The 12,871-nt window shown below is 26.2% G+C and overlaps 2 protein-coding genes across 3 annotated transcripts; both read left to right on the top strand.

Annotated features, from left to right (window-relative positions):
* Positions 1–166: 166 nt before the first annotated feature.
* On the top strand, positions 167–2,356 carry LOC141536008 (uncharacterized). Of its 2 annotated transcripts, none has more exons than XM_074256205.1 (3): positions 167–190; positions 740–2,010; positions 2,091–2,356. In XM_074256205.1, the coding sequence occupies exon 2, from the start codon at positions 1,043–1,045 to the stop codon at positions 1,970–1,972; it is 930 nt and encodes a 309-aa protein (XP_074112306.1). In that variant the 5' UTR covers positions 167–190; positions 740–1,042; the 3' UTR covers positions 1,973–2,010; positions 2,091–2,356. The 2 variants fall into 2 exon arrangements, with proteins under 2 accessions (XP_074112306.1, XP_074112305.1); XM_074256204.1 differs by lacking the exon at positions 167–190 and adding an exon at positions 220–325.
* Positions 2,357–3,110: 754 nt separating this feature from the next.
* LOC141535654 (tetraspanin-7) lies at positions 3,111–10,324 on the top strand. Its single transcript, XM_074255703.1, has 5 exons — positions 3,111–3,319; positions 3,685–3,873; positions 4,238–4,408; positions 7,140–7,268; positions 7,354–10,324. The coding sequence occupies exons 1-5, from the start codon at positions 3,242–3,244 to the stop codon at positions 7,507–7,509; spliced, it is 723 nt and encodes a 240-aa protein (XP_074111804.1). The 5' UTR covers positions 3,111–3,241; the 3' UTR covers positions 7,510–10,324.
* Positions 10,325–12,871: the final 2,547 nt, after the last annotated feature.

Genomic DNA, 12,871 nt, shown 5'->3' with positions numbered 1-12,871 from the left:
GCTATGAAAATGTTCCACAAATTATGCTTATCTTTAAAAAATATTATGATTTTTTTTTTATCTACATTCATTATTTTACCTCAGGGTATCTCATGTTTGCGGTTCGAGGTTCCGGTGATACACTGGCTACTCCGTGTTTACTCAAACAAAATACTCGCAGTGAATTCAGTTATTTTCCAGTGAAAGCTCGGTTAGTTTTTCATTTTCATCAACCTGTAATTCAATTTTATGCAGAAAAATATTAATTTTTATAATATTATTATCAGAAATAAGTTTAGTTAAAAAAAAAAAAAAAAAATACTACTCTGGAAAAATTTGAGAAATTGTAAAAAACAGTAGATTAATAAAAAATAAAATCACGGTTCATTAGTTAGCCGAACTAAAGAATAGAAAATAAATAATAATTTAAAAAATTAAAAAATGCGCTTTTTAAAGAAAAACAAACTAAAAAAAAAAAAATTTGAATTATGGATGGTGTAAAAATTTTTAATAAATATAAATTAAATAATAGTGTAATTTGTATTTATTAAAATTTTTTATTCAATTTTTAAATCAAATTTATTTTTTATTTTTTTGTTTTTTTTTTTTTAAAACTATTATTATAAACGACTCATTGCTTATTTTAATTTTCCTAATTAATTTATTTTGAATTTCGACAAACTGCTCAACAGAAAAAAAATTTTTTTACAAAAGTTTTAAATATTTAAAATAATTTACGATTCTTTTTTTAACCTTGCAGTTTTTTCACGAACTTAAAAAGTCTTACCGGAATAAATTACTCAATAACATGATACAATTGACATGCGTTGAAGAGTAATCCATCTGACATTGACAAAAAACATTGCGGATCAATTCCGGTCAGGGTCACCCAAGATTATTTCGACAGTAAAACTGTTCAATGAAAGGCTTCTCGCAGCCTAGTGCTTCCTTGAGCAATATAAAGACAACATCATATCAATTGTAATCCATTCCCTCCGTCATTATCATCCACACCATCGCTCTCATTTTCGTCGCTAAAAATCGGTAAGTGAGTGTTGCAAGGATGATGATGATAACCGAAGACGTAGTATCCTTCCAAAAAGGATTGATGGACTGGCTGACGGAAGAAAGTGAATATTTGATGCAGCGCCTGGACCGTTGGACAACTATCGCGCGGGGGTACAACCGGTTGTATCCTCAGAGATTATCCCGGGGGTGCATGACGATGCAGAAGGAGCCAGACGAAGAGTCTTGGCGCCACTCTCCGAGCTTTAAAATTCTGACATCGTCTTCTTCATCAAGAAGAACCACGCGGCCTGCCGACGAGATAAGGAAGATCAACTGTTGTGGGACTTTTAACTACCAGTCCAACAGCCGCGTTGACAATTCCTGTCTAGAAGCGTATCGGTATGATCACAGCATCTACTTCAAGACTATCGGCGACATTAAAAGCAGCAAGACTCTCAAAGAAACTCAAATTAATCATGAAAAAGAACAAGTTCAGGAAGAAAACTCTGATCCTTCCGACGCAATCGACAAGCCCGGTAATGTTTGTGACTGTTCAAGTCCAATGGACGAAGAAATTAATGAAGAAATAACTTGGTTTGACAAAAACTCCAGTGAAGCTGAGCTCTCGATCACTCGAGAGTTTACTAGAAGTTGTTCCATTGCGCAAATCGAGAACTTTGATGATCTAAAGTATGATTGCATTAATAATAATAATAATGATGCTCGATGGAATAATTTTAATGGATCGAGCTTTCAAACTCCCCAAAATTTGGAAATGGAAAGCCAGATTAATTCTGCGGAGCTTAAGAATCTGGATAACGAAGCTAATGTTGTTCCCAATTGGAGGAAACCCAACCGAGGGACGAAAGCTGTCGAGCAGCCGAAAGGACTTGGGGATAATAATGTTTGGCCTGGTGTACTGTTTAGTTACAACGTCGATCCGGTTTTAGCGTCTTCGCATCATTGTGTTTTGAATGTTAAATGATTTTTTTTAATTATTCGGTAATTTAATGTTTTTAAGAGGTAAGTTTTACTTTTTTTTTTTTTTTTTAATAAAAACGATCGTTGTTTTTTAGATTTATAATAATTAATTTTTATTGTAGATTGAAGGGTGCAGAAAATTGGATTCTGTAAGAGAATGTAAGAGAATTTCTTGAAATTTTTGAGTGTAAAAATTTATGAAGGTAGTAAATTATCCTAAATTTAATTAATTAAATAATAAAATGCAATTCAAATTAAAATTTTTTTATAGTAATTAAAAATTCCCATTGTATATTTAAAAGAAAAGTCTACTTTTTATCTAAATTATATTTTTGAACTTTTTAAAATTGAACTCACAAATTTGCACCAAAATTACTAAAAAAAAATTTACAAAAAAGCTCTTTTTGAATTTAAACTATTATTTTTATTCTTTAGGTATAAATAATGAAGAATAATTTTTTATGTAATAATTTTATAAATAAAAATCTAACTATGTAATAAAAACTTATCAATTGTATTGTTAATAAAGTAATTTTTAATTAAATAAGTGTTCATATCGTGAGTAATTATTGCATAATAATCAGGACCAGGATTTTTGCTTTAAATTAAAAATAACAATTAATAATTAATGGAATTAAATTTATATAATATTACAGCGAAAATTTTAGTCTTATAAAAAAGTTTTGAAACAAAAGTTAATAAAAATTAAATTTTATAAAAAAAATGTCTCATAAATTTTTTTTAGAGCCAATAAGAAAGCCGCAATTTCAAAATAAAAATTTTAATAGTTAGCAAAATTTTGAATCATTTATTATGAATTTGTATTTTGAAATTATTGATTGTATAAAAAAAATCATGAGACATTTTTTTAGAAAATTAAATTTTCTGCAATTTTTGTTCAAAATTTTTTTCATGAGACAAATATTCTCGCCATAATATTAAATTAATATTAAAGTTTTTGATTTTGAAAATTAAGGCAAAAATTTTTCCATTAATATTGATAAAATTTAACTTCTAATTATAAATAAATAGACAAAAAAAAATAGATATATATAAAATGAACATAACGCATGCGTGATATGAAGAAGCCACGCAGGCAGCTGAACTTTCGTGCAAATCGATTGTTCACAAAAGCACAGAGTACACGGTACACTTTAGTGAGTCAGTACGGGAGTAAAAAACTAAATTCAAGTTTATCAAATTTGAAGGCCTCATTTTGTCAATTTAGACTAAATTGTTTGTCAGTTAAATAAGTTTATTTAATCAAATAACGATGGGTAAGAGATTTGAAACAATTGCTGCAACAGCTTGTATGACAACTCTTTTAATGCTTTTCAATTTTGTTTTTTGGGTGAGTAATTTTTTGTTTTATTATTAAGTTTATACTTCACAATACTAAAGTTAGCCGACGTTTTTTTTTCTTACATTAGAACTAAAAAAATATTTTTTAAAAATTGCACTCATGAATTTTCAAGTTTTTTGCAAACTAAAATTTTTTTCAAATAATTTTTTCAATAAAAAAAAAAATGATAAAAATTTTTAACTTAATTTTTATTATTAACAAAAATTAATTTATTAATTTTATTATCCTCAATGAGGTCGAATTTATTTCAACTAAGATTGATAATTTTTAATTTTAATAATGAATTTTTTTTTTTTTTTTTTTTTTTTTATTATAAAATAATAAATAATAAAATAAAAATTTATTAAACATAGTGCACGGGAATCGCAATGCTATGTGTTGGAATATTAATGCGGATACAACTTCGTGATTATGTTGACATGAGTGTTGAAGGAAGTGGTGCAGCCTTACTTGGACTGGCTTGTTTGGGAGGTCTGGTAGTCCTTGCTGCAACTCTTGCCTGTTGCTGTACCGCACGCGGACATCCGGCTTTGTTGTATCTGGTAAGTTTATCGCTTGTTATACTTGCGGTAAATACAATATTTATTCAGAATTGATTAATGTTCTTTTTATTTTTTAAATTTTGAACGTAAGTAAATTAAAAAAAAAAACCTTCGGACAATTTATGTTGAATAAAGAAGACTAGATACGCTTAATAATTTATCAAGTAAAATTTGATAACAAATATTTAGATTTATAAAAAAAAAAAAAATTGCATGAAATTTGATTTTTAATACTTGCTTTTTTTTTTTTTTAAATTTATTTTTTATATTAATAATTTTTAAATAATTAATTTATCAGCAATTAATAATAAAATGATGTTAAATACTAGTCGCGACGTTTGTTTTTAATTTCTTATCAAAACAGTATGGTGGATTCCTAGCGGTCGTGGCATTATTGGAACTAGGTGCGGGTGCATCTGTTTATGCTTATCGAACCACACTGACTGAGGGTTTTGATCAAGGATTAAATGACAGCATGGCACTTTATGGAATCGATAAAGCTAAAAGCGCTCATATTGATGTCATGCAATCAACGGTAAGCTTTATTTGATTATTGTAATTTAATCAAAATTTGAAATAAACCCAGCTTGACTAATTTAAGCTTAACTATGTGTAATTGCTAAGGGAATAATTAATAGAACACATCATTATTTATTTTATTAGTTTACATGTCACGCATCCAGACACAAGGGAATTAAAATTACGATGTTAATATTTGGGCTAGACGTTTGATACTGTTATTTTTAGAATTTTATATTTTATATTTTATATTTTAAAATTTTATGTAAACTAGGGTGATTAAAAAAATCAAATATTTATTTTTACTACACCTAAAAGTTAGTTCTTATATTTTTTTCTTTTTTTTTTAGTCACTTAAAAAAAATACCACATTTCATTATGAATTAAATCTTCATACACGTTTTTGTAGAAAATTGAATGCTTTTCAAAAAAAGGCTTTTTTTTATTTGATTTTTTTTTTTTTTCAACAATGTAATATTTTCTAATGATTTTTTTTTTTTTGGTATACGTTACAATTATTGACAATATTATTAACAAAAAAATACTCAGTATTTTTAAGTCAATTCTTTATTAATTTTTTGAATAATAAAAAGATAAAAAAATAGTTGTTACTCGTTTAAATGCTGTAATATGCGAATTTAGAAGTTTTTTAAATTAAAATTGACCTAATCACGTTCAATTTTTTTTTCATTATTTAAATACTTGTCAAAATTCGAATTTTTCTCATATTGACAATTTTTTATTATACTGACGTAAAGAAATTTTTTTTTTGGATAAAACTGAAACTTTGATTGTTGCCTTTAGCCCAAAAATCTCAGTGATCTTAATGTACATAACTTATGAAATAATACAAAAACATTTCGGATGTTTCGAAACGTAGAGATTTATTAAGGAGATGATGTGTAGAATTAAACTGATCTTAATTTAATGAAATAAATGGCAGAGGAATGATACAGCAAAAAGTTTGTTATTTATTAGTAACTAAGTTAGACAGTTCCACGACAAACTAAATATATTTTTTTTTATCTAGAATTAATTCTTAAAAACATACAAACATATTTTTATGTTATTAATTAAATTAAATATTTTTTCTTCTTTAATAACTTAATTTAGAGTACAATTTTATTAATAAAAAAAATTTATCTTTTTTTTTATTTCAATTTTATTCAGTCTAAAATTTCTCATGTTTTATAATATAGGATATTTTTTTATAATAATATTATATAGATGATATATATTTTCTAATAAGGACTTTTTTGCTCCCATAAATTTATCCTTGCATGTTAATAATTTACAGAGATACTTGAGTGCTTGTTAAGATCGTCATTTTACTCCGGTGACGACTTTACTTTACATGTATGTTATAAATTATAACATATTGGAAGCGAAAAATATACAAATTAAACCAAGTCATTATTTTTGAATAAAAAAAAATCTCATGAAACTTTATCATATTTTAATTAAAAATTTTTTATCAATTTCTCGAGAATTTTATTTTAAAAAATAATTATTAAAGTCTCTAAATATTTTTATTTTTTTTCCAAAAACTTAAATAATTTTTCTGCCTCTAAGTATTTCACAAAATCAAAAAATGTTTATTCGAGCAAAAATTATTTATTAATGTCGTTTAGAATTAATTTTATCTATTTATCACATAATGACTGCAAGGTTGCAAGTGTTAATTACTTTTAAATGTTTATAAATAAATTATTTCATTCATTTCCAATTTAATAAATATCAATAAACTCATTAAACCAATACCGGAAGCACTCAATACTAATATATAAACATCTACCCACACAAAGTAAATTCACGTCTGACCCAATAATTACTCAAATCCCTTAGCTCAAATATATAGCCATACAAAGTATATTTTTAGACTGTTGAACTTTCCTTAAATTTATTTATACTGTTATAAATTCTCCTCACAATCTCATATTGTCTGCGAGTATTATGTGGCTTGCAATTCCCTCAATCTTCCAAGCATTGTTATTTAAATTTAAATATAAAAAAAGTAAAAATTTAATAAGACACATTCACCTTTAACATGACAAAAAAATAACTTTTTTTATTTTCTTTAATAAAATGTTTCTCGTAAAAACTAAAATTCTTCGTCTTCCGTTAATTTTGTTTCCCTTTTATCGATTTAGGGCTAAAAAAAATTATTAAATTACTTTAAGTGGTATAAACACTTAATAAAACTTGTCAGTACTTTAGCTTTCAACATTTTACAAGCCTCTCTTGTATTAATGACCCCAACAAATTGAAACTTTTTCATTCTCCTTAATTTTCGCACGTCACATGCAGACTTAAAATTTTTAAATGATTTATTAATCAATTTTTTTTAGTACAGTAAAAAATTTTACGTCAAAAAAATTTGTATTAACTCTTTAAAATTTCTTTTGTGTTGATTAAAAATTTTAGAATTTAATTTTTAATTTTAATATTTAACGCAAAAATTGTTGATTGTGTAAAAAATAAAATGAATTATTTTATCTTACATACACAGAAAAAAAAATTAATTTGAATCAAGTAAATAATTTTGAAGTGCTTCATCATTTTGATTTGAGTAAAAAAAATTTTTAAACGAAGAAATTTTTCTTGGTTTAAGTAAATTTTACTTGATTTAAAAATTTTTCGTCTTTTCGAAATTATTTTCTTGATTCAAGAATTTGTCTCTTGATTCAAGTTAATTTTTTTTTCTGTGTAGCTTTATAAAACCAATAACAAATAAATATTTATTTAAGCTTCACTGTTGCGGAAATCGAGCTTATACTGATTGGTCTGAAATGAAGCCTCCGAAGAAAATTCCCCAGTCTTGCTGCAAGTCCCACGACAAGTGTGCCATTGACAAAATAAGTGACATTTACGATGAAGTAAATTAAAAAAAAAAATAAAATACTTATCAAAAATATAAAATGATGAATAACTTTACCAATATTTGTATTTTGACTTTTTTAGGGCTGCTACGACCTGGTGATCGATTTTATTAATAGTAATATTGGTCTGGTAGCTGGAAGTGCCGTTGGCGTGGCTTTCTTCCCATTGATTGGAGTATTTTTGGCATGTTGTCTCGCAAGTAATATTAACAAAGCTAAGTACGAGCAAGTGGCTTAAATCAATTATTATTATTTAGTTAGTTTATGCAGACTATTGACTATTGATTATTTATTACCTTACTTTGATAATAATTGATGTCATATATACACATACAATGTCTATTATAATTAACTAAAAATTGTATGATTTTATTTCTGAAGTTTTTTGCATGGAATATTGCTGATTTTTTTATTTTTTCAAATGATCTATTTAAAATAATTTTACATTTTTTTCCATATCCTATTTTTTCTAAATATATATCGTTGAAGACTATATAACTTTTAATATGTTGTGTAATATGATATGACTGTGAATTTATTAGAAGATACTATTGAAAAAAGCAGGGCAAGTTGAGTTTATAAAATGAAAACTGATAAAAAATCATTAGATAAATATTTTAAAAATTAAAATGAAAAATTATTAATCTTTGTCTTAATATTCTGCGGCTTTTTTCTGAAAATTAAATTTTTCACATTTTAAAAATGACTCTAATAAAAAATTTTGAATAATCTTACAAAATGATGTTCTTAGAAATAATTGCTTGACCTTGGCAAGTTGGGAGTAAAGCACAACTTCAAGCACGTCGCGTTAAGAGGCGTGCAAAATTAAAAAATTCACTTTTTTAATTATAATTAATAATTATATATTTTTTTAATTATTTTATCGAATTCATTTTCAAGAAAAATTTTTTTGATTTATACATGCTTGAGATTTTAAGGAAGTTATGGAAGAAAACAATACGCAACTTTATGAAACAAAATTATAATGCAAGATCTACTAGAAAAATTAAAAAAAATTTTTTTTTAATTTCATCATTATTGAAAATAAAAATTATTTTCATTTAATATTACGGACAAGCAATGCGTTGCGCATGCATCGGAAGTTACTAATATTTTAGCGTATACGAAGTTATAGGCAGTCAATTTTGATTTATAGGAAAATTTAAAAATTTTGTGAAATTTTGAAATTTAAATTGGAATTTTTGGGAAGAATATTTGAAATGGTTCTATGACCCTAAATCCGCGGACAAAATATTTTTATGGCAAAAAAATCTGGAGAGAAAATATTCAAAAATTAACAAATCAAATATAATTAAATTTTTACGTACTGAATTCTCGGTTACATTTATTTTTGGGATATTTTGCAATGTGATATATTTCTGGGACATTATTTACTAGAATTTTAATACCGGACAACTCAACACATTTTTAAAAAATAATTAAGGAGGTCAATTTAACACATTTTCAATATTAAAAAATATTATTGAACTCAAAAATATTTTGTTCGCAAATTTTTTGTCCATGGTTATTTTATCCGGTGGATTTTTTGTCTTAATGACATTTTGTCGGGGATATTTTTTCCGCGGATATAGAGCCCAGTTACAATTTAAAATACTCTTCTAATCTTTAAATATTTGAAATACGATTAATGGTTACTCTTGCCCAGTTTTTTTAAAATTATGTATTAACCAATTTTATTATATCCAAATAAACTTAACTATTTTTATTAATTATCTGTAACTATCAATTCCATTAAAAATAATTTATAGAAATATTTTTGAGAAAACAAATTTAATTATTATATGTATATTATTACAATTATAATTAAAAAATTAATTTAAAAAAAAAGTAAACTTATAATTTATTGTTAAAACATTCATTTTTTTCAATAGAGTTTATTCCAACAGTTTCCATGACGATAAATGTTTAACAATCATTTTTTTATAAAATATATAAATAATTATTGAACAGTAACAGAATATATACGAAGTATACATGTATTATTAGACTAAATCACATGATATAATTATCTTAAAGTGAAGTATGTTACGATATTGTTGAAACATTTTAATATCTTCATTATGAACAGTAATAGATAAATAAATATAAAAGAACTTGAGAAATGACGAATTGTAAATTGCGTAAGTTGCAGAGTAAATCGTTGAGTCGCTTCCATGCAAGTGAAAATTTTTACTTAGCTGACAATTGTGCGTATTTATTTGTAAAAGACTTATTCTGCACTCAATATCATGTTTGTCATTTTTTTGTCATGTTATGCATAATTATTTGTGAAAAATACAACTCGAAATTTTATTTTACACGCTGAAAAAAATTAAATTGCATCAAGAAAACAATTTTGAAGAAATCATTTTGATTTGAGGGGAAAAATTCTTAAATGAATAAATTTTTCTTGATTCAGATTGTAATTTTTTTAAATTTAGTAAGAATTATATTGTAAAATATAAATATTTCATTTAAACCTGTAAAAATTGAGATCAAAGTTTGAATTTCATAAATATTATTTCAAACTTTAATTTTTCTAGTTTGTAATGTAATTTTTCTTTTTTTTTTCCGTTTAAAAATCTTCAAAATTATTTTCTCGGTTCAATAATTTTTTTCTCAGTGTAATTAAAAATAACGTCCGAATTTTACAATCTAATTTTTTTATGGTGTCGCCGAGCTATCGGAAATACAGATATCTTATTCAGCATTACCAAAAAAGTTACATAAAAACAGTTTAGGAGTTTTAAACGTGAAATTTTGAGGTATGTTGCATAAAAAAAGTCAATTTATAATAATAATTTATAATGAAAGTTCTTCCAAGAAAAACAAATTAATTCTTGCGAACTCCACATAAAATATATACAATGATAATGATATATATATCTGTCCATCTGAATGATTGTAATTCTTTCTGCGATATATTATACCGATTACAATATCTAATATATATTTATTGTACTATTGAATTTCAATTTTATGAAAACTTAATGTATATTATATTTACATTATATATTATATAATAAAAAATCAATGAGAATATATTAAAAAGAAGAAAACAATTTTTTTTATTCATTATTAGTTTGATTTTAAAATTATCTATGAATTAAACATTTACTATAATTAATATTTAGTCTTTATTTATTAAAATCATTTATACGTCGACGTAGAGATAGTATATGTCATATCCGACTTATAAATATCTAAGTGAGTAACACTATCAAATGTTAATTATATGAAATTTAGCAATAAATCTATTAATAAGACAATGGAAATAAAATTAACGCCGTATTTCATTTTTCAGTTTTTAAACGACGGGCGTATGTTGTTCTAAAAAAATATGGGTGTTATAATTAATCTATTACTTTTTACAACAATATTATCGCCTGTTTTGTTCGACATTGGTGAGTGCCGACAATCGTCAAAAAAATTTTACCCGGAAGTATTTTTTTCTTACTATCATTGTAAAGGAAAGTTTGATCGCGATAAAATACGGATGTTAGCTTCACTGTGTCTCATGTGTTATAACGGAACTTGGGGAGCATTTCGATATCGAAATTATTGCAGGTTTGTATCTAGAGATTTAATAGCTTTCATAATACACGAAAAAAATAAAATGAAAGAAATTTTCTTTAAAAATTACCTTCAAATGCACAGAAATTATGAGACAGGTAGCACGGCCTCATTATTTGTTGGTAAGTGGAATAATTTTTACTTAAAAAATGTTAATAAATTAATGACCGCATCATGACTCACGAATACAGTGAATTTAAGGGTAATTTTTAAAAAACATTTCTTTCTGTGTCTAAATGATTCGAAAAGTCAAAGATTTTTGAGAAAAATACATTTTTTACGAAATTTCAAAGTCGGAATTTTATCGAAAAAATTATTCAAATTGAATATTTTTAATTTGCGATTCATTCTTACATATTGGTAAAGTTTGGTCCCTGAGACGTTTATTACTAAATTTACTATTTTTTCAGTCGTGACTGTTTCCAAAATTTTACATACGAGGAATGTCTGCAAAAATTGGAATTATCGAATACAGATTTGCAGTCAATACAAAGAGATTTCGAGTTCATAACGGATAACATAAATTTTTTTGAAGGATTGGTCAATCAGGCTTATGTATGTTTTATGTAATTTGACTAAATTGTCCGAAATATTAAAATCGTGGATTTAAAATCTATGACAGAAATTGAAAGACTTGAAAATTTTTTTTTTTCTAATCATTAGGATGTTCTTTAAAACGAAACTACTGATAAAACAGAAAACATGGATAATTAGCCATGTGAGATGTCTTTAGTTCATATTTCACGTCTCGAACTTTAATAAATTGACCACATATAAAACAAAATGCATCAGCATCGTATTTGCACTTTCGTGACGACATTTTAAGTTATTCTGGGCTTGTAAATAACACCTGATGGTTGTTTATCACTCGGGTACCATCTAGCGGCACAGTGTAAACGTTAATACCCCACTCTCACCGCGCGGTCTTTTTAAAAATATTAAAATCAATAAAAATTTATGAAAAAACTGAAAAATGAGTATTATTATTATAACTATCACAAAAGCAAACTTTATACCGAAAAATAGTATATTACACACCGAGGGAAGTAAAGTAAGAAATGTCTCAGATCACATGTAATTGTTGGCCGAGGCGAAGCCGAGGTCAACAAACATGTGATCTGAGGCTTTCTTATTTACTTCCCGAGGAGTGTATGCTATTTTTTTGCTCGACGAAGGCAGAAAGTGGCAATTTCATTTAGCGCAGCGGGCCGAAAGTTGACGCTTTCTGCCCGTCGAGCAAAAAAGATATTTTCTTTTCGTTTTTGTGCATAACTAACTGGAAAATAATAGTATAAACTTTAGGACAAAGAACGAAAATTTTTTTTGTAGAGTCGTGTAATTTAATGGTTTCTTCAACTAGTCACCGCCCGGTATGAATTATATACCTTCAAAATTAAGTATCTTTACTTCGTTGCAAGAATTGAAATATTGACTATTATCTAGGAAATAGATCCTGTTCAAAGTGTTCACTTTTTACAATCAAATGCATCGGTATCTTCTAAAGATCATCAGAAATCAAGGAAAAAATGCAAGAAAGTTCCACTCTGTAAAATGTCCCTTATTGGATCTGGATGACTTTATAATTATTATTCAATTGTTTGAAAGTAATAATACATGAACAAATTTTTGTAAATTGTAAAAGTATTTTTTTATCTGGTTACCAATTCCGGACGCAGATCGACGGTCAGTTTCAGTTATAATAGCATGTCCATGTCAGGGTAACGTTACTTTAATATCACCCAGTTAGCACAAATGAAACGAAGTTCACGTAATCCTGCTGCCGGAATTTGACGTAAAGTTTATGCTAACAGTAAGGCAACAGTTGTACTTACTTACAACTGTTGATGGGAAGTTAACATTCCTTCCCTACTCGCAGTTTCAGTTTATTCTTTGTCAGACTGTAAGTTATCGACCATTGCATTCAAACATTGACCATATCATTTTGTTGAAACCCCTACCGCTAGATGTCTCGTAAGTTACCGAATCGACCAACTGACATCCTCCATCCTAATAAATCCATGCATAGT

This window comes from Cotesia typhae, unplaced genomic scaffold (assembly GCF_013202065.1).
Source record: "Cotesia typhae breed Kobodo isofemale line unplaced genomic scaffold, CoteBio_Ctyphae scaffold_152, whole genome shotgun sequence".
NCBI lineage: Eukaryota > Metazoa > Arthropoda > Insecta > Hymenoptera > Braconidae > Cotesia > Cotesia typhae.
This window is presented reverse-complemented; position numbering and strand designations above follow the sequence as displayed.

Excerpts from the sequence above, each read along its gene's own strand:
- LOC141536008 (XM_074256205.1), top strand. The coding sequence starts at position 1,043 with ATGATGATGATAACCGAAGACGTAGTATCCTTCCAAAAAGGATTGATG.
- LOC141535654 (XM_074255703.1), top strand. The coding sequence starts at position 3,242 with ATGGGTAAGAGATTTGAAACAATTGCTGCAACAGCTTGTATGACAACT. Across the intron at positions 3,320-3,684 it reads TTTTCAATTTTGTTTTTTGG|TGCACGGGAATCGCAATGCT; the intron begins GTGAGTAATTTT and ends TATTAAACATAG. Across the intron at positions 7,269-7,353 it reads TAAGTGACATTTACGATGAA|GGCTGCTACGACCTGGTGAT; the intron begins GTAAATTAAAAA and ends TGACTTTTTTAG.